We start from the raw sequence: 25484 nt of genomic DNA, 5'->3' as shown, positions 1-25484 counted from the left end.
CTGAGCTAGTGTGAACTTCATAATGTAGTCACAGTAGACTTGATACAAAGAAAACCAAGCCAACACAAAACCAACTATGTTGCATAATTCTGTAATCCAACTGTTGCATCAATTATTTTTAAACTTGACCTTCATTAAACTAACCAAGGATTCAGACTGGATATGACTCCTTTAGACTTACCTTGCCATATAACAATCTCCCACAAAACTATTTTTGAGGGTTTGCTTAGTGTGTCCACAAGTTCAAACTTATTTTTGCAAAAAAAAAAAAATATACTATCAGCATTTGTTTCCACATTTTCATAGTGATTTTTGCTTATCCTGGTTTTATTTTTTCCTTATGTGTTCTAATGTTGCCTGTATTGGGTGCACTAAGATTCCCATAAAGGCTCAAGTAAGTGGAAAATTAAGATGATCTTGTGCATCATGTGTCTGTGTTTCACCCACAAACAAGGAGATCTAGCCCACATCCTCCTGATGTACTTCTGAAGAAAATAAGGCATGGCATGCTTCCAGGGCTCATGCTGCTGCACAGGCAGCCAGCAGCCAGGACTCTTGCCTGGGGACCATGACTCTAAGGAATGTCCATCAGCTAACAAATTACTGGGACTGCCATGAAACCCCAAGCCAATATGGAGAAATTGAGATGGCAGTGAGCCCAATGCCAACACCCCCACTTCAGGGCAAGCTACTTCCCCAGTACCTTCATTTCCATGAAAAGGAAAACCCTGTACAGGAGCTAAAAGGGAAGGCAGGGGAAAGGGAGGGACTGTGCTCTGCTCACTGTCAGAAGATGCTTTGTGTGCCCACAGCTTTCAGGTATTTTAGAACAGAAATCAGAAGTATTTTTAAGGGAAGAGGTCACAAATGAAAAATATCTAAAAAAAAAAAAAAAGAAAGATGATTGGAACAGCATGAAACCAAACTCAGAAGAGCTTGTGTTAAGCTGTTTGTTTCAAGTTTCACTATTGCTAAACAGACATGAAACAAGCACCAAACTCCACTCTTCAGCCAATCTGTGTTTGTGCTACAGAGTTATGTAAAGACTGAAAAGTCTTTTGAAATTGATTAACTCTAAGTATCTAACAAAATCTATTCTCTAAGAAGACTGACTAAATTTTACAATGGAGACAGAACCATCTCTTCCTGAAGAAGCCATATATACCTTCACATGCCAAGTGTGATATTTCCTTAATAATTTATGATATTAACTAATTATGGTCCAATTCTTGCTCTGACAACTGAAAAAGAGTATCATTCCAGTTGAGAAGGAACTAAAACTCCTTCTATTTCTAACGATGTGGATATACTTCATCTACTCAGAAACAAGCAAAACATAGATCGTCCAAAATATGAAGACTACCTTCATATAAAGTCTATTGTTGACAGAAAATTACATTTGTCAAAACACATTAACAAGCAACAGGAAGCCACAGCTATTAATTTTAAAATCCTTTCTCACAAATGTTCAAGTATTTTTAAGTACTTTTGTACTCTGGTGCAACAAAAAGTCACAACTTCTCTGTCAGAGTCCTGAGGGTTATGTCCTTTGTGGAAGAGAATGGGGACATAAACTACCATCAAGTCAAAATAACAACAACTAATGTTTTCATTACTTCAGAAAGATCAAATTTGTGTGAATAGCTAAAGACATTAGAAGACCTCTTTATCAAGCCTTTTAAAAAAAAATGCCCTGCCTTTGGCAGGGGAAACTCTTTGTCTTAGTAAGTAGAAATGATGATATTTTGAGCAGGTTTATTTCTTCATCTCAGTGCTGTAAAATGCTTAAAACTCCATCAAGATTTTCATCACAGCCTCCAGTTTTGTCAGTGAACCATGCTCATCAAAGTTTTGTTCCAAACTGAACAGATACAGAACCTTTAGATACAGAACCTTTGACATAAAGGCTTTTTGTTTTTAAACCTAAAGGATATGCCATCTTCAAGTTGTAATGCTGTCCAAGTGGAGAGATGTCTCCAATTATTTCAAAAGCCTTAAGTTCTTCAGAAGCTTTGCCTGTGAGTGCCAAGTGTTTACATCTAGCTTTCAACTGCTCCAGTGGAAAAGACAAAGAAAATGGGATAGGCAGGATGGATTACCAAAAAGCAAGAGACAAAGTGTCTCTCTATGCAGAAAGGCAGTAAGAGTCACTAAGACACCTGCTGATGGTGTACTGAACCTTTTGCAGTGATGATGAAGCAGCTGGAAAACTGAAGACCTGCCATTTCATATAGAAGAGACAAGGATACTTTTTGTCATCTTTGCTTAATCAGTGAGAGGGCTCCCACAAGCTCTCACGGGATGTTTATTTAAAACCAGTTTAACAGAAGCTGTTTTCCATCTGCCTCTCCATGGGCTCTTGTGTGCAACTTAAGTTCACTCCTTACATTTTCTACACAATGCATAAAAAACATGACTGACAAGCTCTAAAGCCATGTAATGGAGTAGCCAGGAACAGGTGGAGGAAACTGATAGTTTTGCTGTAAGATAAACTGCACACCACCTGGAAAATATTTTATTTTCCTCCTCATTTCTAATTAACCATGTTGTTTCCTTTCCTTTTCATCTCTCTACCCTCCTTTGTCACAAATGACCCTTCATTCTTCCTTTCTCTTTTCTGTGCACATTTCTCCTCTGATCACAGCCTCCAATTTGGGCCCCACATCTAGTATCTTTATTCCACCAAAGTCAGCAGCAGAATGTCAGGAAATCAAATAAATATCCCACTACAATTCTGCTTTAAAGGTAGAGAGTTGGTCAACACAAGTTCAGGTACACTGAAAATTTTGAAAAGCTGATATTGAATTTAGGTGCTTTAGTATTTAGGGGCCAGATGGGCAAATTTCTACAAAGTGCTGACTTGCAGTAAAGTAGATCAAGACTTGCCTGCCACAAAAAAGGCAGTAAGAAACTGAACCTTTCTCCCCATTACTGAGCTTCTAAAAACACAAGGTCCATAAATGGAGATAAATGACAGAGCAATTTAAAAAATAAATAATCTGTAGTTTCAATGCATTGGCCATTTTCCTTTAACTTCAGGTAAGATTTACGAATAGAGTTAAATATAATTTAACTATAAAAATTAAGGCATCAAGCTTTTTTCATGCAAACATATTTTCTTTCAGATTTTCAAAATAATTTTTTGTGCCAGACTGAATATCTTAGAAACTTTTTTGTTGCTATTGTCCAGCTCTCGCATACCCTTTATTAATGACTAATCTTGATATTCCAGACATATGTATGTGTCCTTCGCATTTATACAGTTTCAAAACGTGAATGAGAGGAAAAATGAAATGATGAAGTATAGCAGAATGCATAAGTTTCTGCTGTTACACATTCCAATACAGACTACTTTACTCTTCAAAGTTTGGGTATCTGTACTCAAGTATAAATTTTGAAGACAGAAATCATATAGAAGTGAAATTCCAAAATGGTCAGATAGAACTACCTCTGCTATAGACATTACAGGCACTGTCCTGGAAAAACCCACTCATATTCTTATATTAAAATCATAGAATGGTTTGAATAGGAAGAGACCTTTCAAAGGTTGTCCAGTCCAAGCCCCCTGCAATGAGCAGAGTCAAATTATTAGACATTCAAATCAGATGAGTATGGAAACAAATATACAAATGTATTTGTGTAATTTTTGTTGCTCTAAAGAAATATACAAGGGAGAAAAAGCAGACTGCTAAAGGCAATATTAATAAAATAATATTTCTGTAGCCTCTGAAATGAAGACTGAATTGTGTCAGCTAAAGAAAAGATTATTTAACTATTACACAAGTATCTGAATTCAACAAAACAAAGATATACCCTCAAAAGCTACATTCTTAAAATGAAATAATTAATACAACCATCAACTGCAGCTATTTAAGTTCATCTACTCATGAGTATGGAAATCATAGTTCACTAAGTTTCTTCAGTGTACAACAAAAAAAAACTACAGGCATTTTAATGAAAAATACAGCATTTCTAGCAGAACTGCTTTTTGAAAAAGTTATAGTAGATACACTTAGGACATTATCTTAAATGCAAGTTTAATATTCAAAGTAAGAAATAAAAACTGCATAGCCTGAAATAATTGAATTTCAGTGTTTTTCAGGATAATTTGTACTGCAAAATGTAGCTTGAATAACATTTGCAACGTGACCTTAAGTTAATTTTAACATTTGAAGACAACCAATAACCTTTTCTTCAGCTTCTTCACAATTCACTATTAAACTGAAGAAGGTAAAGACAAGTAAGAACTGCGCCCCACAATGCAAACCACCTCAGACCGCAAATCACAGTGCAAATCACTAAATTAATATTTTGTAATGAAAATAATATAATGAATCATTTTCTGGAGCTTAGTAGCAAATTGTTTTGTTACACTGCATCAAGTAGGCAAGCTATCTATGTTCCCACCACAACAAATGTCTTCTCACTCTTCCTGCCAGGATCTGCAATGGACTATTTCAGGCATCTACAACTACCCTGCCCTTACTGTACCATGAATACCCACTTCCAAGCATCAGATCTTGTAAAGTGGGAGAACTTTCAGATATGCAGCTGCACCCAGCCACAGCAGCAACAATGGCATCAGCCAGCTAGAAAAGACAAGGAATTTACCCAGGAAAGTCACTGTCACCCAGAGTAGCCATGTGGTTCTAGCCACATGGCTACCTTGCTATCGTGGTACTATCTTATTACTGCTGCAGTGATCTTGAAAGCAGGGAGCAGAAGTAACTTGGAACTCCATTGGTTCCAATAGGAGGAGGAAAATTAGCAAGGACTAACATATCTTGGAAACATTTTTTTTCAAACCTTACCTAGGAGTCATTGGGTATTTCACAGACACTTTTATTTGGGTAAAAATTCACAGTTCATGAATATAATTTTCTGGTCTCTTTAAGGATAAGACATTTTACTCAAATTCATGCAATTTTTACATAGTCACTACATTCTCATTCAAAAGTATACCAGACATCCAAATTTGCAAATGCATTTGCAAGTCTGGCAGAATCGAAAGGTGAAACTTACCCCATCTGTAGCTTTTACCAAGAGATCGTAAGTGGTTGGATCTCCTTCTCTGTCAATGTCCTGAGACACAAAGATCTGACCAGTGTGTGGGTCAATCTGGAAAGCTTTGGATTTTTCATAAAAATTAAATCCATCGTAAAGAAAATACTCAATTTCTCCAAATTGGTCAGCATCTGCATCTGTTGCTTTGACCTGCAGGGAGAAAACAGTTAAAAATGAAGCCAGTGAAATTATTACTCATTAAAACAAAGTGTCTTTGATTTTTTAACAAATGTGTATACACAGAATAAATGCAAACATGTTCAGTTACCTAAGCTGGTTGCCTGCAGTTTGTAAAATATCTCAGCTACTGACAGTGTAATTATCAATCTTCTTCCTTTCCCATGACTGGAAAAGCCATGCTCATTATGCCATGTCAGTAGGTCATACCTTAAATTATTTTCCCTTTATGTTTTGGGGTTTTTTTTGTTTTTTGTTTTTTTTTTTTTTACCAGTGGAAGTACGTCTTACAAAAAATCAGAAAGCTCTTATGTCACAGGTAGACCAGAAAGTGCTGCAGGACATCCTTACCTAATGTATTCTATAAGAGACTCTCCAGATCTTAATTTAATTTTCACTTGAAAGAGGGCCTGGTGGCACTCATGCTTTTTGACCCACAGGTGGGTTGCTTTAAAATGCATTTGATAAACACAGAAGTTTTGTACATTGCTCCTTAAATTTTATTCCCCTAAGATCTTTGGTAACAAGTATTTTGTGCTAAGTTTGGTTCTTCTCTGGTATGTTCCATTGTGATAGTTTTCATTTAAATTTAAAAACATTTTGGTAGATGATAATTTATAAAAATATGTATGCATTAAGAAAGCCGGTATTTTCAGTTATCTAATTTGTCATTATTGGAGATGTATAATTTCTCCTTTGCAATTGTTTTCCTTTTATACTTTTTCTTTGAAAATTATAAATTTTGTAGGTTTTCCATCAGCCTGTCTGTACAAGCACAATGCCTGAAGACCTTAACAGAGCTTTGGAAAACTCTAGTATCACAAAGCCCAACAGTTAGAATTGGTGGGAGCTCACAGAGTGAGCCAGTGACTGTGACTGTGCCAGTCCCTGCCTGCACCTGATATAGGCTGATAAGGTGAGACTCACAGCCATCAACCAAAGACAGGGTAAAGGTAGAGATATGCACATGCTTGCCTGTATAGAAAACCATCTGGCACAGTTTTAGGTAGAGTTTCAAAAGAAACAGTCCAGGTCAGGGAGTATTTCTAGAAGTAAGTTTAGATTAGGTCATTCTGTTTGGGTGATATAAATTAACTCAGTTGCATGGACACAAGCTGTGCCAAGTTATTTGGCCTGGGCACCCAGAACAGCCTTTGTCTGCTGCTTCTACCACAATAAATGTAACTGTAAAGACCAGTTGGTGCCTGCATCAAAAACTCCCTTCTTTGCCCATAGAAGAATTGTTTTGGCACCAAGATACTTAACTAGGGATGAATTAAAACCAAATTAACAAAACATATTTGGGAAGGCTGAAAAGCACGGAAGTGGGGAAAGAGAAACCACATAAGAAGTGCCAATTCAAATTATGAAGTTAAAACTTATTCTAGACAAGTTGCATCAATCAGAATTTTAAAACGACAGCCCAAATGATACATGTGTTATTTCAATTACTATTTTTTGCTTGTTGTGGTTTGGTTTGCGCTTGTTTTTCAGACTTTCCCACTTCTTATGGAAATTCAAGATTTTTTTGTATTTCAGAAGTATGACTGTGACTGCAGCACATACCCCATAACATTTTTCCTCCCATAAGAAGGTTTTTCACAACACCAAAGGCCATTATATCAGAGTTTCTGGGGAAAAAAAAAAAATCCTTTAGGGTATCCCTGTGCTCGCAGAGCCCTTCATGCCCTTTTCATGCCCTTTTCATGCCCTTGCAGTATGCATCCCACAGCTGCAGCACAGCGTGCAATATGTGGTCACTCCTGACCTCCGTCCAACCACTCATTCTGGGCAATTTAAAGGCAAAACTCACAATAACACACAGCTAAACAAAGATCCAATAAATATGGAAAAATGTAAAAATGCTTTACAGCTGTATGCAAATCAAGTCTACAACATGCATATTTCTCCAGCCTCATACTTTGTTATTTCAGTCATAAAAACAAGAATAGAACATATATCTAGTATGCTCTCAGTAATCTACCACCCTAATGTTATGGAACAATAATTCGCTTGGCCCTTATAAGAAAAGTATTTAAATTTATTTATTTTGCCTGGAATCCAACAGGGGTGACAGTACTGAAAGGTTCTGTCTGACTGCGCCTACATGCAGTTATATGTTTAAATGCTAAGCCTTTTATTTGCAACTGAGCATGATTAGAAGTGAAATTTGATGATATCATTAGTAGTTCATTACATTTAGTGACTTGTTTGCTGTGAATTATGCAGTCCTCAGACTTTGAACAATACATGTAAAGGCATAATGAGTGATGAATTAAAATAAAAATGCTTCAGTTCAAGGGAATGCAAATTTAAAGGTCCAACTGTGATCAACTTCAATTACTATAATCATTTCTCAGGCAGCAGAACTAAGTGGCATGCATTTTTTGCAGAAAAATATCATCTTTCTGTTCAAGTACCTCACATCCATTCAATTTCTACCCACTTAATAGTCCTTTTTTTAATCACTCACCATGGAACCTCTGATCTGAAGAGGGAAGATATGGAATTAAAAGCGAATGAAAAATTTCCTGTAGCACACAGATCTGACATTAAATGGCACTACACTTGAGGTCAGGGGTGCTATTAACTATAACATAGAATCATTTAGGCTGAAAAAAGACCCTTAAGATTATTAACTAAATGCAAGCTGATTGAGAAAGAGAAATTCAGTGAAAACATGCTGACAAATTCAAGTTTTTTGGCACAATTAAGAGATCAAGTGTTGGGGGTTGGTTCTCTCCCTTTTTCCCTCTGTGGAATTTTCCCCATTGTCATGCTAAGATACCTGTTGACTGGGCCCTGGTGACAAGGGGGAGGGGAGAGAAGAGGGAAACCCCACGAGATCCAAACAGCCAGTAGAGGAAACGGAAGGCTCTGGCTCGGCCCCCATTTCCCCCACGGAGTTCGGACGAGAAGGACGATCGCCGCCTCTTCTCCATCCCTGCCATCTCAGCACCGGGAGCCATCCTCACTGCTGTCAGACCCTGCCCTGCTGCCTTCTCACTGTAACCTGCCACCATCCAGCACTCTGCTGAACATCGGGACCCACACCGTGAGCGGAGGGGTCTCTCTCTCTCCCCCTGGGACAGCTCTGCCATCACCCCCAGCCCTCCTGCAGCTCTGCAGGACCTGCCCGCCCCCAGCACCGGGAACTGCAGCTCAGGGAAAAGGTGCCTGCAGCCAGAAAGGGACTGGGACTGAGTTACTGTTCTGTGTCGGAGTTGGCGGGAGAAATGCAGCACTCAGTGTGAACGATCAGCAAGTCTCAATTTATTGAATGCTTCTGGTTACATTTATATCATCAATAATTAAGCTCATACATAGTGCGAAAGCAAGCTCATCATTGGCTACCACAGCAAAGGTCAGTCCCACCCAGTTCCTCATTCTTGTGATCCTTTAGCTGTGGAGGTTCTGCACGCTATCTTAACTGCAGTATCCTGTTATTACAAAAGTGGTTACATATCTATTGCTCAACGAAAAGCTGTCCTTCAAAATATCTACTGTCAGTACTTTCCCAAAGCCCTGTCAGCTAGTTCTTGCATGGGAATATGGCCTTTCTCTCTAAGCCATTCTTCCACAGTTCTGTTTGTGGCTAATTTCATAGCTGCTGTTGTTTTTGTTTGTCTTGTTAGATATAATAGTAAAGAACTGTTATTCCTATCCCCACATCTTTGCCTGAGAGCTCCCTTAATTCCAAAATTATAATAATTTGGAGGGAGAAGGGATCACTCTTCTCATTTCAAAGGGAGGCTTCTGCCTTTCTTAGCAAATACCTGTCTTTCAAACTAGGACATCAAGTTACTGAAAATTTTGGGAATTCAAGCACACAGTAGTCACTGTCCAAAACACATTGCGTTGTGATAGCATACTATGAGTACCAATCCTACAGAGTATTGCAGCAATTAACTGCCCAAGAGCGGTGAGTTACAGCAGCCCAAACAGGAGGAAATGAAGGCAGCAGCAGGAATTTTCACAGTGGACTGATCAAGAGTGTTGTATGTCAGCGGTATCACAAAGGTCATAGAGTTGAATGTGGGAGACCAGAGACTACCAAATACGTAACACATTTGACATGCCCAATACTAGACTGGAACCTTGGAGAAAAAGAAAGGGGAAGAAAAGGATGGGTTACGCCCCCAAGGTCTTTCTCCTTTCTCTAAATATGTTTTCAATACAGTCAGTTGAACATCGAATTTTTTTGAGGAGTGTAAACTTGGGAATAAGTTCAGGACAAAGTATTTCCCCAAGAACATTTTTTAAAGCCAACAAGAGTCATTGTACAGATAGCTCCTGGCTGGACTTCTCCCATCAGTCATGCTTCCTGTAGCCTACATCCTTTGGCCAGCTTGTACAATGTAGACTAAAAGTCTGTCAGAGAAAAAGAATTTCTTCTGTCCTGTTGACACTACCAATAAAGTGGTCAGACTTCAGATAATCTCTCAGGAGGAGAAAACAGGGGGACCTAGAGAAATGTGCAGAACAGGTAAAACAATCTGACCCACCTGGTGTGATGTTCAGACAGACTACTGCAAGAAGATAATAAGTGGTGTGAAGTGGTAGACACTAAAGGGTATAGGAAGATAAACAAAATTCAACAGTGTTGGAAGTGCAGAAGTAATCTTCTATTTGCATATGGAAAGAGAGGATGATCTCAAAGAATCTGTGATTTTAGGGGTAATTACCCTAGTTTCCTCACCCACATGTGAAATTCAATCCTGTAACATACGTCCAGGTTTAAATGGAAAAAAAAATGCTGGCAGTACACTTAAGAGGGAACAAAACCATTTTTTTTTTTGCGCTACACTGAGAAAGGAGAGAATTCAGAGCTTACAGAAAGCATTTGGCTTTCAGATCTTCAGCTGCTTCCATTCACTTCAGTAGAATGACAACTCACAGCAATGGATAATGTGTTCCTGTATTTTACTGGCATTGAATAATGTAATCAATAAACTAATAGTAAACAAGATTATCGAGAAATACATCTTCTACTGAATTCCACACTGCTTTAAACACAAACTCATTTTAAGAGAAAACTCCTGTTATTTTTTTTGTTGGGCTGGGTTTTTTTTGGTTTTTTTTCCACTCTTTTTTATCCTCAACAGATTAAAATAAAGTTCCTGTGGTTATATTTAGCTTTCTTTATTTCACTTCCTAGATATTTCCCAATGACTGAACATATTTTGAAAAGCAGAGTAAGTATTTTACATTACATGCAAGTGGAGGAAATGTCTTGTGCACACAAAACCACAACAGAAAAGACAATCCTATTACTTGCAGATCAAAAATTCAGAACCTATATAAAAATAATTTTCAGGATTTAGAGTATGCAGCCTTAAAGATGACTGACTAGAAATGCTGAATTTCATATATGAGTGACCAAGATTAATTTTACATCTTTCAGACAGACAGACTAAAAGTAGACCAGACCACTGGAAAGACCAGGCCATTCAGTCAAATAAGTCATCACTGTGGTCATCTGTGATAGAAATTAAATGAGACTAAGAAATATTAAATCAGTTCTTCACAGCATAAGAATTTTTCCCATACCACATATTCTGTCAAGTTTACTTCAACTTGTTTTCAGCTAACCAAGATACAGATTTCATGGCTGTTAAAATCTGTTTGGTGGACTCAGTGTCAGAGCATATGGATTTTGTACATTTTTTTGGGCATAAAAAGTCTGTATAATTGCTTTAGCTCTACTAACATAATGAAAAGCAAGTTAATTGCCAGCAGCTAATTTTACAGAAAATCAGAATATGGGGTAAATAAAAGCACACTACACTACTGAGGACAACCAGGGGATCCGGGCGAGCCAGCACAGGTTTAGGACAGACAGGTTCTGCTCAACTAACCTGATCTCTTTTTATGGCAGGTGACCCACCAAAGGATTGAGGGAAAAAGCTGTGGATGTGTCTATCTCAATTTCAATTAAAGCATTTGATACTGCCTTCCACAGCATTCTCCTGGACAATCTGGCAGCTCATGGTTTGGACAGGTGCACTCTTCACTGGGTTACAAACCTGCTGGATGGTCGGGCCCAGAGAGTGGTGGGAAATGCGCCACAACCAGTTGGGTGGGGCTGCCCCTGTTCCATATATTTGTCAATAATTTGGTCAAGGCAACTGAGTGCATCCTCAGTCAGTTTGCAGACAACACCAAGTTGAGTGGGAAGGTGGATCTGATGGAGGGCTGGAAGGTTCTGCAGAGCAATCTAGACAGACTGGATTGATGGGCCGAGGCTAATTGTATGAGGTTCAGTAAGGGAAAGTGATGGGTCAGACACTTGGGTCACAACAACCCTGTGCAGGGTTAAAGGCTGGAAAGCTGCCCAATAGAAAAGGACCTGGGGGTGCTGGTCAACAGCAGCCAAACATGAACCAGCATGTGCCCAGGTAGCCAAGAAGGCCAATGGTATCCTGGCCTGTATCAGAAAGAGCATGGCCAGCAGGACCAGAGCAATGACTGTCTGCTGTACTCAGCACTGGTGAGGCCACACCTTGTGTCCTCTGTCCAGTTCTGGGCCCCTTACTACAGGAAGGACATTGAGGTGCTGGAGCATGTCCACAGAAGGGTAAGAGAGCTGGTGAAGGGTTTAGAGAGTAAATTATATGAGGAGCAACTGAGGGATCTGGCAGTGTTTAGCCTTCAGGAGTTTCAGGGGGGACCTTACTGCTCTCTACAACTGCCTGAAAGGAGGCTGTAGCCAGGTGGAGGTTGGCCTCTTCTCCCAGGTAACAAGTGACAGAACAAGAGGACATAGCCTAAAGCTGTACCAGGGGAGGTTCAGGTTGGAAATCACAAAGAATTTCTTCACTGAAGAGATAGTTAATCAATGAAACAGCCTGCCCAGGAAAGGGGTTGAGTCACCATCCCTGTAAGTCTTCAAGAAATGACTGGATGTAGCACTTAGTGCTATGGTTTAATTGATATGGTAGTGTTCGGTCAAAAGTTGAACTTGATGATTTTGATGACTTTGGAGGCCTTTTCCACCTTTAGTGATTCTATATGACTGTGTACTCCATAATACTCATCATCAAACTGTAAGACACAACAAAATAGGCAAAATGCTCCTAAATAAACAACCAAAACAAAAAAAACCAAAAAAACCCACACAACCAAACAACAACAACAAAAAAAAAAACAGAGGAAACTACCAGGGAGCTGAAAAGAAAAGGTTCAGTGATAGAATTAGGTTGATGACCAGTGGTATAAGCATGGTTCAGTCCTGCAGTCATCAACAGCTCAAAATCCAGCACCCTTACATTTGACATATTGAAGGACAGCAGCCTGTTCCAGGCAGTATGGCAATACCTGATGGCAGACCTTCACCAGGAAAGTGTTTTAATTCCTCATGTAGACAACCCAAGCACCATCGGAATGGTTAACTACTGTGGAAGCATCTGCTCTGCCAGACCTTCATGCCAGGTCCACGACCACAGGGAAGGAGAGGAGCAGTCTGAGTTGGTGGCATGCCGTCAGCAAAACGTGATACTAGAAATATTTGTAGTGAAATTACTGGCAGAAGACATTTTACAAGTCGCTTGGGTGTATCTGTACATTAGCATGCCAGCTGCCATAATCACATATCATTAAATGTCTTCAAGTCAGTGCTCTGACTTATAACCCTGATTAGCAAGAAAATAGCGTTATCAAATACAAACCAATGATCCCTACCTCACAGTTGCCTGAGGCAGACAATAATGCTGATACCAAAACTAAAGAGTGTATTAGGTACATTACTTTGGAATTTTATTCATCTGCCTCCGCACCCATAATTAACCCTCATGTCCCTAGTGCAGCCGGTATAATACATGGAAATGGGAATAAAGCTGCAGATCCACTTGAAGTCCTAAAAGTATGAGCCTTGACTTCAAGAACAGGAACTGTTTGCCTGAGGACTTAACAGCTGGTCCTTAACAATTGCAATGACAGCAGAAAAAGCCCCATTCTTCATTCTGAAATTGGGCTGCATCTGGAAAGCCACAAATTAAAATAACTGGAATTCAAGCGGATCATTCAATTGGCATTGATGTTTATTTTGTGTTGGGGGTTGGTTTTCCCTTTTCCCTCTGTGGAATTTTCCCCACTGTCATGCTAAGATACCTGTTGATTAGGCCCTCATGGCAGGGGAAAGAGGGGAGGGGAGAGAAGAGGGAAACCCCTCGATATCCAAACAGCCAGAAGAGCAGACAGAAGGCTCTGGCTCGGCCCATTTCCCCCATGGAGTTCGGACGAGAAGGACGATCGCCACCTCTGTCCCATCCCTGCCCTCTAGCACCGGGAGCCATCTTCACTGCTGTCAGACCCTGCCCTGCTGTCGTCTCGCTGTAACCTGCCACCATCCAGCACTCTGCTGAGCACCAGGACCCACACCATGAGCAGAGGGCTCTCTCCATCTCTCTCTCCCCCTGGGACAGCGCTGCCATCACCCCCAGCCCTCCTGCAGCTCTGCAGGACCTGCCCGCCCCCAGCACCGGGAACTGCAGCTCAGGGAAAAGGTGCCTGCAGCCAAAAAACACTGGGACTGAGTTACTGTTCTGTTTGTTGTTAATTTCATAGCTGTTATTGTTTTTTGTTTGTCTTGTTAGACATATTAGTAAAGAACTGTTATTCCTAGCCCCATATTGCTGCCTGAGAGCTCCCTTAATTCCAAAATTATATTAATTTGGAGGGAAGGGGGGATTACACCCTCCATTTCAGAGAGGTTTCTGCCTTTCTTAGCAAATACCTGTCTTTCAAACCAGGACATTTTGTCAAGTACCACAGTTACCAGATACTCAATAAATCCCCAGTGAATAAGAAAATCCTTAATCCTCATCCTTGCTCTGATGCAAAATATCTCCACTGTGCTGGTCAGGTCAATGGACTTGACTAACGTAAATCTTTCTGCATTCTTTTGATCTGCTATAGGATGAAGACTACCACAGCTGAACAACTGACCATAAGCATTACACAAACATGACCTTGCTAACCTGTACTGAAGTTGATGCTGATTTCCCCCAGCTGATTTCTGATTCACTCCAGAAACTGCCATCAGTTTTATGAAGGTGCTAATAAGAAGTAAGTCCCATCAAAACATTCAATAATTAATTCTAAACAGCCTTTCAAGTGAAAAGAGAAAAGCCAAAATGCAAGCAGAGACAAAGGCCAGACAACCTCTCTGTTAAAGGACAGCATGTGAAACATGGTATTCACTATAGCCTCAACTGAACATTACATTTCTTAATTATTATAAGACTTTTGGTTTTAGCTTTACAAGCAACTGCATCTGTTTGTTTTTGGGTTTCTTTTCTCCACTTGTGCCTTCATGAGTTGTACAGAAAATCCAATGACCTAGATGGTTTTAAAATAAGGTAAAACTAATCCAACTTCACATATGAATCTCTCATAAAAGATCACACTGATTTTTATCTTCTTTTTTATCTTCACTGATTTTTACATTATCTATCTTCCCCATAACAAACAAATCAAAAGAAACTTAATTTACATGATGAATGATTATGAGATCTTAGCTTTTTGCCTTCTCTGCTCTTCTGTGCATCTAACTGATGACTGTGAACAAACCTGCCAATAAAAATTATTGACAGATCTTTGATTTTCAGCTTTCAGTTAGTCTACAGGAAGCAAGAAAAATTAAAATCACTGGAGGAGAAAACAGCCTAAGTACATTACAGCATCATGCTTTCATTCTGAAGACCAGACACCATTCAGCAAGCCAAGTCCAGATTCAGGAAGAACTAGAAATTTCAGTCTGTACTGTAATCTGCAATTCCTGCTCTGATGCTAGCCAGAGCCTGAATTCACTCCAGTTTAATGCAGCTACTCCTGACACGCCTTATTTTTGGTACCATGCCTCCTGCAAAACCACACAAGCAGCTAGGTCCCAATGAAGCCAGGATCCAGAGGTGTGGGAGGCAGGTCCAACCTGGAATGACTGACCTCATCACTCTTATTACACAGATAGGATCTGGACCACTGCAAAATACAATTGTCAGTATCTGAATTCATAGCAAGCAGCTGTACTGCTAAATGCTTAATTATCACATGACAGATTAGGGGTTAAAACATGTCCTTTTGCGAGTACAAAGCTTGAGTTCCAGCACTGAAAATGTCTGCTAAAAGGACCATCTACTCTTGTCAGTCTGTTTGGTCTACATTGCCTTCCTTCTTATTGTGCAAATATAATCAAATAGAAAATAATCTAATTTCATTATCTATATAAACTGAAAGAACAGAAATTAAAAGAGAATGTATTTCTGAGGAAAGAAAAAGGAATTAACAGCAATTAGTAAATACTTGCATGACTAAAGCCTAATTTAATCATCAAAGTCAACCCCCCTACTTTTCTGTGAAAGCAGCTCCATCCATTTGTTAATGCTTTTCGCATACTATGCTATAATTTTATATTTTATAACATGCTAAAACCTTGCTATGCACAGTTAAGGGTTTAAATATAAATCCCTTTTTTATTCATTAGAAAGCTACAGAGCCCATGACTGAATACCTCTGCTAAACAACAGCAGAGCACAAGAATTTCCCTATTTTGTGCTAATTGCATTAAGCAAGGAGTGATGGGTTTAATAACTGAGACTATCTATCTCACAAATAAATATTCATAGTGAATATGTAATTTTAATGACACTGGAGCACGTTTTAACTTTTAGTGGTGGAATTATTTTAGAACTATATGCAGTAAGTTGTTTTAGAAAGCACAACTTAAGCTACTAGCTATCTTGTTTAGGGCAACTTACTATGAAACACAAATCAATAATGTAACTTTTACTAGTAGCATGCAATATAGTATTTAAAAATTGTTATTTAAAAATTTTACTTAGATCAATTAACATCATTATTATACTTAAAAAGCTGTAATGTGATATATTATTTAACAGAGCCTAAATGATCTAAGTATGTATCCTGAATTTAGAGTATGTGTGCAACCTTAGAATACTAAAGACAAAAAAACCAACTTATACTTGTATCTCTGACAGACAAATTGTAGGAGGATGCTACAAAGGAGACAAATAACTCTAACTAGAAAAGCAACCTTGCACCCAGCTGCCTTCCTTTTGGCAAAGTTTTGTGCAAATGGATTTCGAGTCAGACCAAGAACAGGATCCAATAAAAGCTCATCGTATAAACTTTGTTATTGGTGCAACATTAGCTTTCAGCCAAGTCAGTTCCTGATGCAGCTGACCTGAGGCAAATGGTAAGAAGGTTGTGGAGGCCCATAGGCCTGCCACAGCTCCACCCATGGCCTTACCCTGGAAGGATGTCCCTTGAGTGGGCTGTGATTAGCTTATCTCAACCCTCCTGGAAGGATACTCCTTAGGTTGGCCCACCTTTTCTTATCATGGTGAGCTATCCCACCATGCCACAGTACCCATGTTAATCCTTTGTAACCCATTGGTCTTCCCCCCTTGGTACCACCCTTGCTCCTGCCTATAAAAACCCCAGTATTTCCCCCAGTTCGGGAGGGAGCAGTCGTTCCTGGCTCCCTTCACAGAGCTGCTGGATAATAAAGGAATCTCTGTGGAATTTGCCATGTGACAGTTCCCGTCAGTTCTCTGTCCCTGGGTTGGCCTGGGATAACCTCACAAGCAGAACTGGAATTGCTGACATGAAATCACTGATCAGAGCTGATCACTTGTGGCCATGCCCAGCGCTTGCTGAGGCTCATCCAGCGGCTGGGAGACCAGCCAGAAGACCCCCTAGAAGGCAGTTCCTTGCGGGACTCTCTCTCTCTCTGGGAAGGTTGGCGGCTTCCTGGGTCTGGAGCACTGGATCTCCATGGACCCCCTAGCAGCCTACAGAAGGTGGCAGGAAAGGTTCAGTCCAGGTAGAGCTTAAACCTTCTTTAAGCAGTGGCATGGTCTTAGCATTGGCTAAATCTGAATACTTACAAGCATTTGTGGAAACATTTTGCAAACCCCAAAACCAGTCTGAGCTGCTAACTGCTGCCCATAAACCACAATGCTCTAACCACTATTCCTGACTGGACTGCTGCAACTTTAGAGCTTTGTTGTGAACAAGATCACCAAGAGTAGTGGTCCATTTAAAGAAAAAGAAGACAGAATGAAACCCAAGAAGCTTTATTTGTATATAGTCAGATTGTTGATTTTTTTTTCCTGAGTTCATTAGCAAGTATCAGTGAGCAACCAAGACTGAAAGCTCAAACTTATTTTGCTGTCGGACTGAAAGGATTTGTTATTGCACCTTTACAGTAAGCTAAGACAGTATGTGGGTTACCTAAATTGCCATTTACAAATACACTTGTAAATTGCTGTAAATATCTACTCCTTGGGTAGATATGGTGGTTTAACACCAGGGAAAAAGTAGTATGGCAGGCCAGCTGGAGGCCTGCTGTTACTGAAGAAGAAACCTTTGAGGTACAATTACTTGTCCAAAAAGCCCTTGCAAAACGTTAACTCAGAAAATGTACAGTTTTGCTCAAGTCCAGAGAAGATGTCAGAGAGGGTCAATCCAGAGCACAGTCCCCCTTTACTAATACACATCTGTACTACAGCTGTGGGTACTCCATGCAATGTATGCGGGTGTTTGCCAGAGCAGCAAGTTGACTGGCCACCACCCTTCCATCAATCAGGAAGTCTTCATTTTAAAAAACCCCAAGAAAACTCAGAACAAGCAAGCAAGTTGATTAAAGTTAGTTTCTTCTGCATTCCTCATGGCATCAGCTGTTTCTGTTTATTTATTTCTTCAAATTGTGGTAGGCTTCCTATTACCCATACTCTTTTTTTACAGATATTTACCTTTCAGACCAAGTCAATGAGTTAAATGACAATGGACTTGTTTAATTTACCCAGACATCCACACACCCGTGAAAAACAGGTATTTCTGTTTCATCCGTTAAAAATCAGGGTTTTAATGACCATTTAGCAAATATACTAATGTTAGATAAACAGCAATATCATTATTGTCATCATTTGTCCCATTTTATTTTGATCAGCGTGGTGAGGTTCAAGAACAACACTTGAAGACATACTTTGCAGAACACATAAATAAAGGAAGGCAAAGGCTTCTACCACTTTGTGTGTCTAATGGTCTGAATCTGAATGCTCATTTAAACAGACTACAAATATGATATGCCTTACAGAAACTCTTCAGAAAGCTGGCCTCTTCTGTCCTGACTCCTTCTGAGTATCTGTTAATGTCCTTATGTCCAAAATCACAGTAGTAACAGCATCTTCTAGCTTGGCTCTCAGAAACATGGCCTGCACTACTTTCAGTTACTGCCTGCACAACATTTTGTCTCTAAGTGTTAAAGAAGATAAAACACTCTCTCATAAGGAAAGCATACTTTTTGTGTAATTGGAGACCTATAAATCATGTCCTATTTATATTTGGAAGTAATCAGATGAGGGCTCTCTAAGTTCATTTCTGCTTTTATGGAAAATTTAATAACATGGCCAAACTCACAACTTGAACATTATATTCACAGCACTTGAGAAAAAATATTTTCATATTTTGTTCATTGTAGACTAAAAATTTGCAAGGGATCTTACATATCTCCTAATAATTGGTGCAAAAATGAAGCTTGACAGAAAGTATTGAGGTACTTCCCTTCTCCTTTCTTTTAAATCAATTTTTCATATACACACCAATGCTGTTTTCTCTCTCTCCAACACTGCCTGTATACATTTCTAGCTATTTTTGCTCTACACAAGCCTCATACTCACAGAATTTAGGGGCTGCCAGAGGACAGTATGAAACAATAAGCAATCCTCAGAAAGAACAAAAGTCACAGAACACACAAATCTTTCCTCAACTGCATGAAATGAAGCAAAGTCTGGGATGACATCAAATAATAATAATAAAAAAGAATCCTTTACTAATTCGTTTGGTGTGAAATACAAAACCCACTGAGAGCACAATAAATGTAACTAAACTGGCAAGATCTTAAATTTAAATTAGCTGTATATTTTAGACACAATTCAGACAGCCCAGCTTTGAATACATGGAGGTGGAAGAGACATTCCCAAAGATTCAAAGCGTATCACCTATGATGGATAATGTTTAAACAATGATATGCAGAAGCATGACAAACTCACCACCACTCTAAAATTTAACACAGGACAAAGCTTTTAAACACTCTTGATACTTAAAACAGCTTACCACAAAATAGTTCCCAATCCTGAACTAAAAGTCCTGATTAGTATTACGAGAATTACACTTGTTCATACAACAAAAATTCTGTCTGGTGAAGGGCTAGTGAAGTTTACCTGAAACACATTATGATGCCAACTAAGTAATAAACACCCATAATAAAAATAATTGCATGTACACTCTCTTTCATTAGCTACAGATCTTCAAATAAATGTAGTAACATCTATGTCATTCAGAATTAAGGGGTTAGAAGTACTCTATGTCCTTTCCAGACCAGGCTACATGTCTGAATGAAACCATGAGATGCACCTTTACTTCTACAATCAGTCCCTGTTCATAGAGCTGCCACACACAAACCCAACTGCATGGTGGGCACAAGACCAGCATGTTATATGTGCACAAGTCAGCATACATAACCAGACTGTGCACTGAATGACAAATATTTCATTTGTCACTGTGAGGGATGCACCTCCATCTGATGAGAACCGAGGAGCAACTGTCCTGCTGAGCTGCACACACCCCACAGAAACATGAAGTTAAAAAAGGCCAGAAGAGTCCTGAGCCAACTAACAGGGCCAAAGAGAAAGGGTCATAAACTTGCAGCACAAGTGGACAGCCCCTCCCCCCCCCCCCCCCCCCCCCCAACAGATGCATTACAAACTCAATTTCTACATTCATCCTTTGTTCATGAGTTCAGAGTACTTAAATAGCATGATGCAGTATCTGACAAACCTTAAGACCTTTACAAAATGCACCCCATAACCACAGGAACATCATATGAGGGACTAGTTCAAGCACATACACAAACACAGAAAGTGACTAAGTTTCATAGTGTAGCATTTAAAGAAAGCACACTGTGTACTGGCATCGATTTTTAATTTGTAAAAATAACAGACTGATTAAGTTCTGAGAAGGAAATGAGGCCCGGTTTGAAAGACAGGCATCTGCTAGGGAAAGCAGGGCCTTCCCTTGAAATGGAGAAAGCAAATCCTCTCCCTCTGAATTAGTACAATTTTGAAATTAAGGGGGCTCTCAGGCAAAGATATGGGGATAGGAAGAGCAGTTCTTTACTAGCACATATAACAAGGTGAACAAAACAAGAACTCCAGGAACCCAGTACCAGTCCTCTTGGCTGCAGGTACTTTCCCCTTTGGTGCAGTAACACACTTTTCCAGCTGGCAGGGAGCGCTGGCAGGCTCCAAATGGGCAGGTACAATGATCCCTGTGTGGCTGCAGGGGTGCTGGAGTGATGGTGGCTGTGTCCCAGATGGGAAGGGATGGAGGAGAGGCAGGACTCTTGGAAACAGCAAGCTGAAAGTGGGAGGACGTCCTAGCAGGCCCGGGGTGTGTGGTCCAACCGCAGAAGAAAACAGCTCCCAGCATTGGGATGGTGGCAGTAACAGTAACCTTCCTCCTCCAAATTCAAGAGCAAGTGAGAGTGAGCGACTGCCCTCACCCTCCCTGACCTGCTTCTAATCTCGAGGTGTCATCCCATCCCCCCCACACTCTCTCCTCCAAGAGAAACTCCCAAAAAAACCTGGGACATTCCTCCCCGCCCCAGTCTCAAGGACTTTGCCACCAGTGATTCTTACCATGTTCGTGGGAAAAAATTCCACAGGCAAAGAGGAAAGGAAAAAACCAGCCGCAAACAATTGGACACATCAGTGATACAGACACAAGCATCCCTTTCATTAGACAAGGAATTCTCCTCCAAACAGGACAATGAAGTCCTATACTGTTCCTATACTTCTTGCACAGCAGAAGTAAGCTGTTTTGAAGTGGCAGATAATGAAAATCAGATTACTAGGTCCATTTTCTCAGCTCTAGAATTCTCTAAAGTCTTTTGTTTTCTCTTGGAAAAAGGAAATGCTCTGTTCTGGGAATTAGCTCTGAAGATTTTGGATTTAGCCCCTTCAGTGATCAAAACAGTTAACTGGAATGAATTTCAGCTTCAATGATCAGAATTTCAGTGAAATGGTGCTGGCAAGCAGAGGAATTTTTCAGTATCTGCTCTTCAGAAACAAATTAGAAACATAGCAACTCCGAAAAGAAGTGCATGTCCAACTTGGTATATGCAGAATTTATACATCTATAATTTTTATGAGGATTGAGGCCTCCCTGAATATTCAGACAGTATGTCTCTAATACCAAATCACTTTATCACATGTGCTGCTTTTAGACAACCTACTCCCTATCTCCTCATTCTTTTTTTCTCAAACTAATGGATGAGACTATTTGAACCATGGTATTTAAACTATAAATAGACCAGGTATTTTGATTAAACCAGAAGAATCCCTGAATTTTTGTCACATCTAGGCACTAAATTTGTAGCCCTTTAATTTCTGTCGCTGTGTAATATTCCTCCATTCTCTGGAGAAGCTAAAAAGACACATTAGAATAGCAAATTGCTGAGTAACAGGATTCTGCACTCAATTGCTTCCATCTTTCATGCATATTATTGGTACTTGTCCATGATGTTAGTTATTCTCAGCTGCCTTTATTGGAATTTTTCACCATATGGCCAAAAAAGAGGCTTGTTTTTCCCAACCACTGCCATGCAATTTCATCCCTAGCCCTGGTCTTGTCCTCTCCCATACCTCCTCAGAGAGTGGCAGCTCTCGCTCCCCAGCAGCTATACAGCAGACACATAGCAACAGTCTTTTAATTTAACTTTTTTAACAGGTTCTTGCTGACACCTAGCTCTTGCAACACAACAGAAATAGGAATCACAGCAGCTCAAGTTTCACAACAGAGCTATTGTATTTCATCCACACAAAGGACCCTGGAGAGATCACAGAAGAGAGATGGGGATATCTGGGCTACAGTGTGTGCTCTTTCCATTTTGCACCACTGGTTTCCACTTTGCTTGTAAATACACCAGCATATTTTACTCTCAATATCTCATTCCACTACAGAGCTTGTTTCCTAGTTTGTCTTGCCACATTACAATCTCATTTCCCCCCCCGCCCCTTCCTTCCCAAGTGAATCTGTAGCTTTTGAAGGAACATTATAAAGATCTAAAGCTTCCAAACTGCAGCAGAGCGACTGAACCTTTACTGCAGGCCTAGTTAATGGACAATGGTCAGTGCCAGAGTCTGAAGATCTGAAGAGCAAGCTGCAGGAACCACATAGTCAACAAAACTACTCTCTTCCACTCTCCTTTCTTCTCCTCTACGATGAAGTGCTCAAGGTAAGTATAACAGGCTAGTAGCCTATTAAACAGGCTAGTAACCAAAGGCCAAGGTTTTGCTATTTCTTAAAAATCTTCTAAATGAACTGTCTTTATTGTGTTAAATCCATAAATGTCCAACTTTTCTCCAAAGAAAACCCCTTGCCAAGAAAAGTCACAGCTACAAATTTTCTTCCCAGGAAGAATGTTCTCTTTCTTATTTATGCCTTTTCAATTTAATGAAGTGTTTTATATTGTTAGACAAGGAGTGAAAAGCTCCTAATATCTACACTGAAATATTCAATTATTTCATAATTCCTTTACTTAGTGTCCCTTTGCTTATTTTCTGGCCAAGATAAACAATACCAATCTCTCTTTTCTCTTTCCCATTTCTTGAACAGGAAACACATGACACAAGTCACAGCTTGTGTTAGGAAGTTGGGCTAATGTATCTGCAGAGCCCCATCACATAGCACTAAAATATCCATCTCCTTAACAAGTATGGAGCCAGCATTGTCCTAGAAAAATGATGGAGCAGTACCAGTAAAGATACTTCTCCACAGATAATGATCAACTAACACTTGACATCCATCCATGTTTTTGTCCACATGGATTGCAGTAAGGTCCCTTTGCCTGCAGGAATGTTAGTAACGACTAACAACTAATTGCTGCTAATGATCACTTAGGCATGAAAGGTGAAAAGTCCCAAAGTGATCTCTTAAAGGAGTGACCTCAACCATCACAGAATATTCTGTGTTGGAAGGAACCCACAAGAATCTAGTCCAACTCCCAAATGAATGGCCTATACCAGGATTATTCCCATGACCTTGGTGTCATCAACACCATGCTCTGACTGAGCTACTCTCTGTTGACTCTGAATAATCCACCAGAGTCCTCCATCAAGAAGGAAGATGGAATTGGTTGGTCTACCTTTACTACTGTTGTATCTGGCATCAACAGGCATCACTGAGTGGCATACCTCCATAACAACTTCTGATATTTAGATTCACTTCACCATAAAGTACAGAGCTTGCTTAGCTGGCAGCTGTTTCAAATTTGTAAATATACCATTTACTGTAGCACTTGAAGCCTTCAGTGTGCTAACTGAAAGGTAGGATGCAATAATGGTGCATGGAGAAGGATGGAAATCAGCTCATAGAAAGGCTAAAGAATAAAAACTAACATTACGGAATTATGGAACAACTTATGGGGTCTAAAGCCACAACAGCACCTCTGCAGCTCAAATTAACTCCAGCAGAAAAGTAATGGCAGGAAAGGGGTCATAGTGGAAAGCCATCCACTGTCTCAAATGGAAAAGTTGAAATGAAAACTTGACATTTTGAAAAAGTCAGTTCCACAGAGAGAAAAAAAACAATCAAAACCAATCATCATGAGTATAAACACGTGCTACTATCAAAGAACTACTTTCCAAAGAGAGGTGAAACCTAAAAAGTGAAAAAAATAGTCTTCACAGAAAAACTAAACACAAGAGAATAATATTTAAAAATGCAATTCTTTCTACAAGATATTACAAAATACAATTCATAAATTTATGAAAGAATTAATTATGATGATAGTGATGGGGCTTACTGCAACTGCTCTATCACAAAGTAAGCATACTCCATTTAGTCCACCAGTTCTACACATGCACACTTGGAGAATTAAAGTAGCCCGAGCACTTTAATGGTCAAGTACTGTAAATGCAGATGCAGTTGTTTGGGACAGGGAACAGAAACATGATCTCCACATAGCCACCATGCTCTGAGCTCCATTACAATTATCAACTATCATTTGAGCTGCTTTCACATCAGTAACCCAATGCCTTAGCCTGAACACACATCTGGTAATGTCATGCATTTTGAGTGCACTGGGAGCACAGGTGGGGTGATGTTATGTGAGGTTGTAGGCTGGAGACTAACACACAACAGGATTCACTGAGGATCATGCAACAAACAGCCTGGTTTATTTTGCTGAACCATCTTTTATATGGGGTTCAAAATTCCGTGGCTCAGACAACTTGACACCGTCCAGCTCCCTGACCAGTGATGTGTCTGCATTCTGCATTGCACAGGATTGGCTGAGGTCCCTGTTTTGAGTTTAAATCTATCCTATTATTGCTCACCCAAGGACTTGTTCTTCTTTTCCAGAACAAACCAGGCTAGTCAAATTGGGTTTATGTTACAGCCAGATTTATCTTGTCCATCTACAGACTGGCTGTACTGCAGAAGGGTGATATGAGTGTGTTTTGAAGCAAATGCATAATGGATTAGAAGTACATCTAGAAATAACTAAATGTGGTGACCATAACAGTAGCAGCCAAAGCTTATGAACAGTGAGCTGTCTTACTTAATCCTTGGTAGAGCTACTTTACCATTAACACACATAAATAAATAAATAAATAAATAAATAGCCTACATCAAAGAAAGAAACTGCTTCTTCTTGACAGCAGCAGAGCTAAACAGAACTACAAAGCAGGGGATTCTTGCCAACTACTTGATTATAATAATTATCTGCTAGGCTGTGCAATACGCTCAAAAATAAGCAAGTAAAGGTAAGCAAGGTAAAGAGATTTATAGAAAAAATAAACAAAAATGAAACTCTTGTGTTCTCATTATGGGACATCTGCCAGAAAGACAATTTCCAAAGGCACCATAAGGTGGAACAGTGACATTTACATTTATTTTCTGCTCACTAGTGGCAATTGAAAATGTTTTTTCTGTCTCTGAAGTCTCTCTATAAGTAGTGTAGTATTCTTTACTCACAAAAGATTGTCATTATCAGGACAAAATATCAGGAAAATAAAAGCACTGTTTCAGACATGCACTATTACTACTCCTCTATTATATAAACCAATTAAGTCAGGTAAGTGTCTTTTGCATGTTGTTATGCTGGGAACACAGTGAATGGAAGCTGATTACATACATATACTTCAGTGAAGTCAAAG

At 39.6% G+C, this 25484-nt stretch overlaps 1 protein-coding gene across 1 annotated transcript in view; it reads right to left on the bottom strand.

Annotated features, from left to right (window-relative positions):
• The window catches only part of DCHS2 (dachsous cadherin-related 2), a 103926-nt gene that overhangs the window by 49760 nt on the left and 28682 nt on the right, over positions 1-25484 (bottom strand). Inside the window, 1 exon segment of the mRNA XM_062493647.1 lies at positions 5023-5214. Coding sequence (XP_062349631.1) covers positions 5023-5214 — 192 coding nt within the window.

This window comes from Cinclus cinclus, chromosome 5 (genome assembly GCF_963662255.1).
Source record: "Cinclus cinclus chromosome 5, bCinCin1.1, whole genome shotgun sequence".
In the NCBI taxonomy this organism is placed as follows: domain Eukaryota; kingdom Metazoa; phylum Chordata; class Aves; order Passeriformes; family Cinclidae; genus Cinclus; species Cinclus cinclus.
The sequence above is the reverse complement of the archived record's forward strand: the minus strand, read 5'-3'. Positions and strand labels throughout refer to the sequence as shown.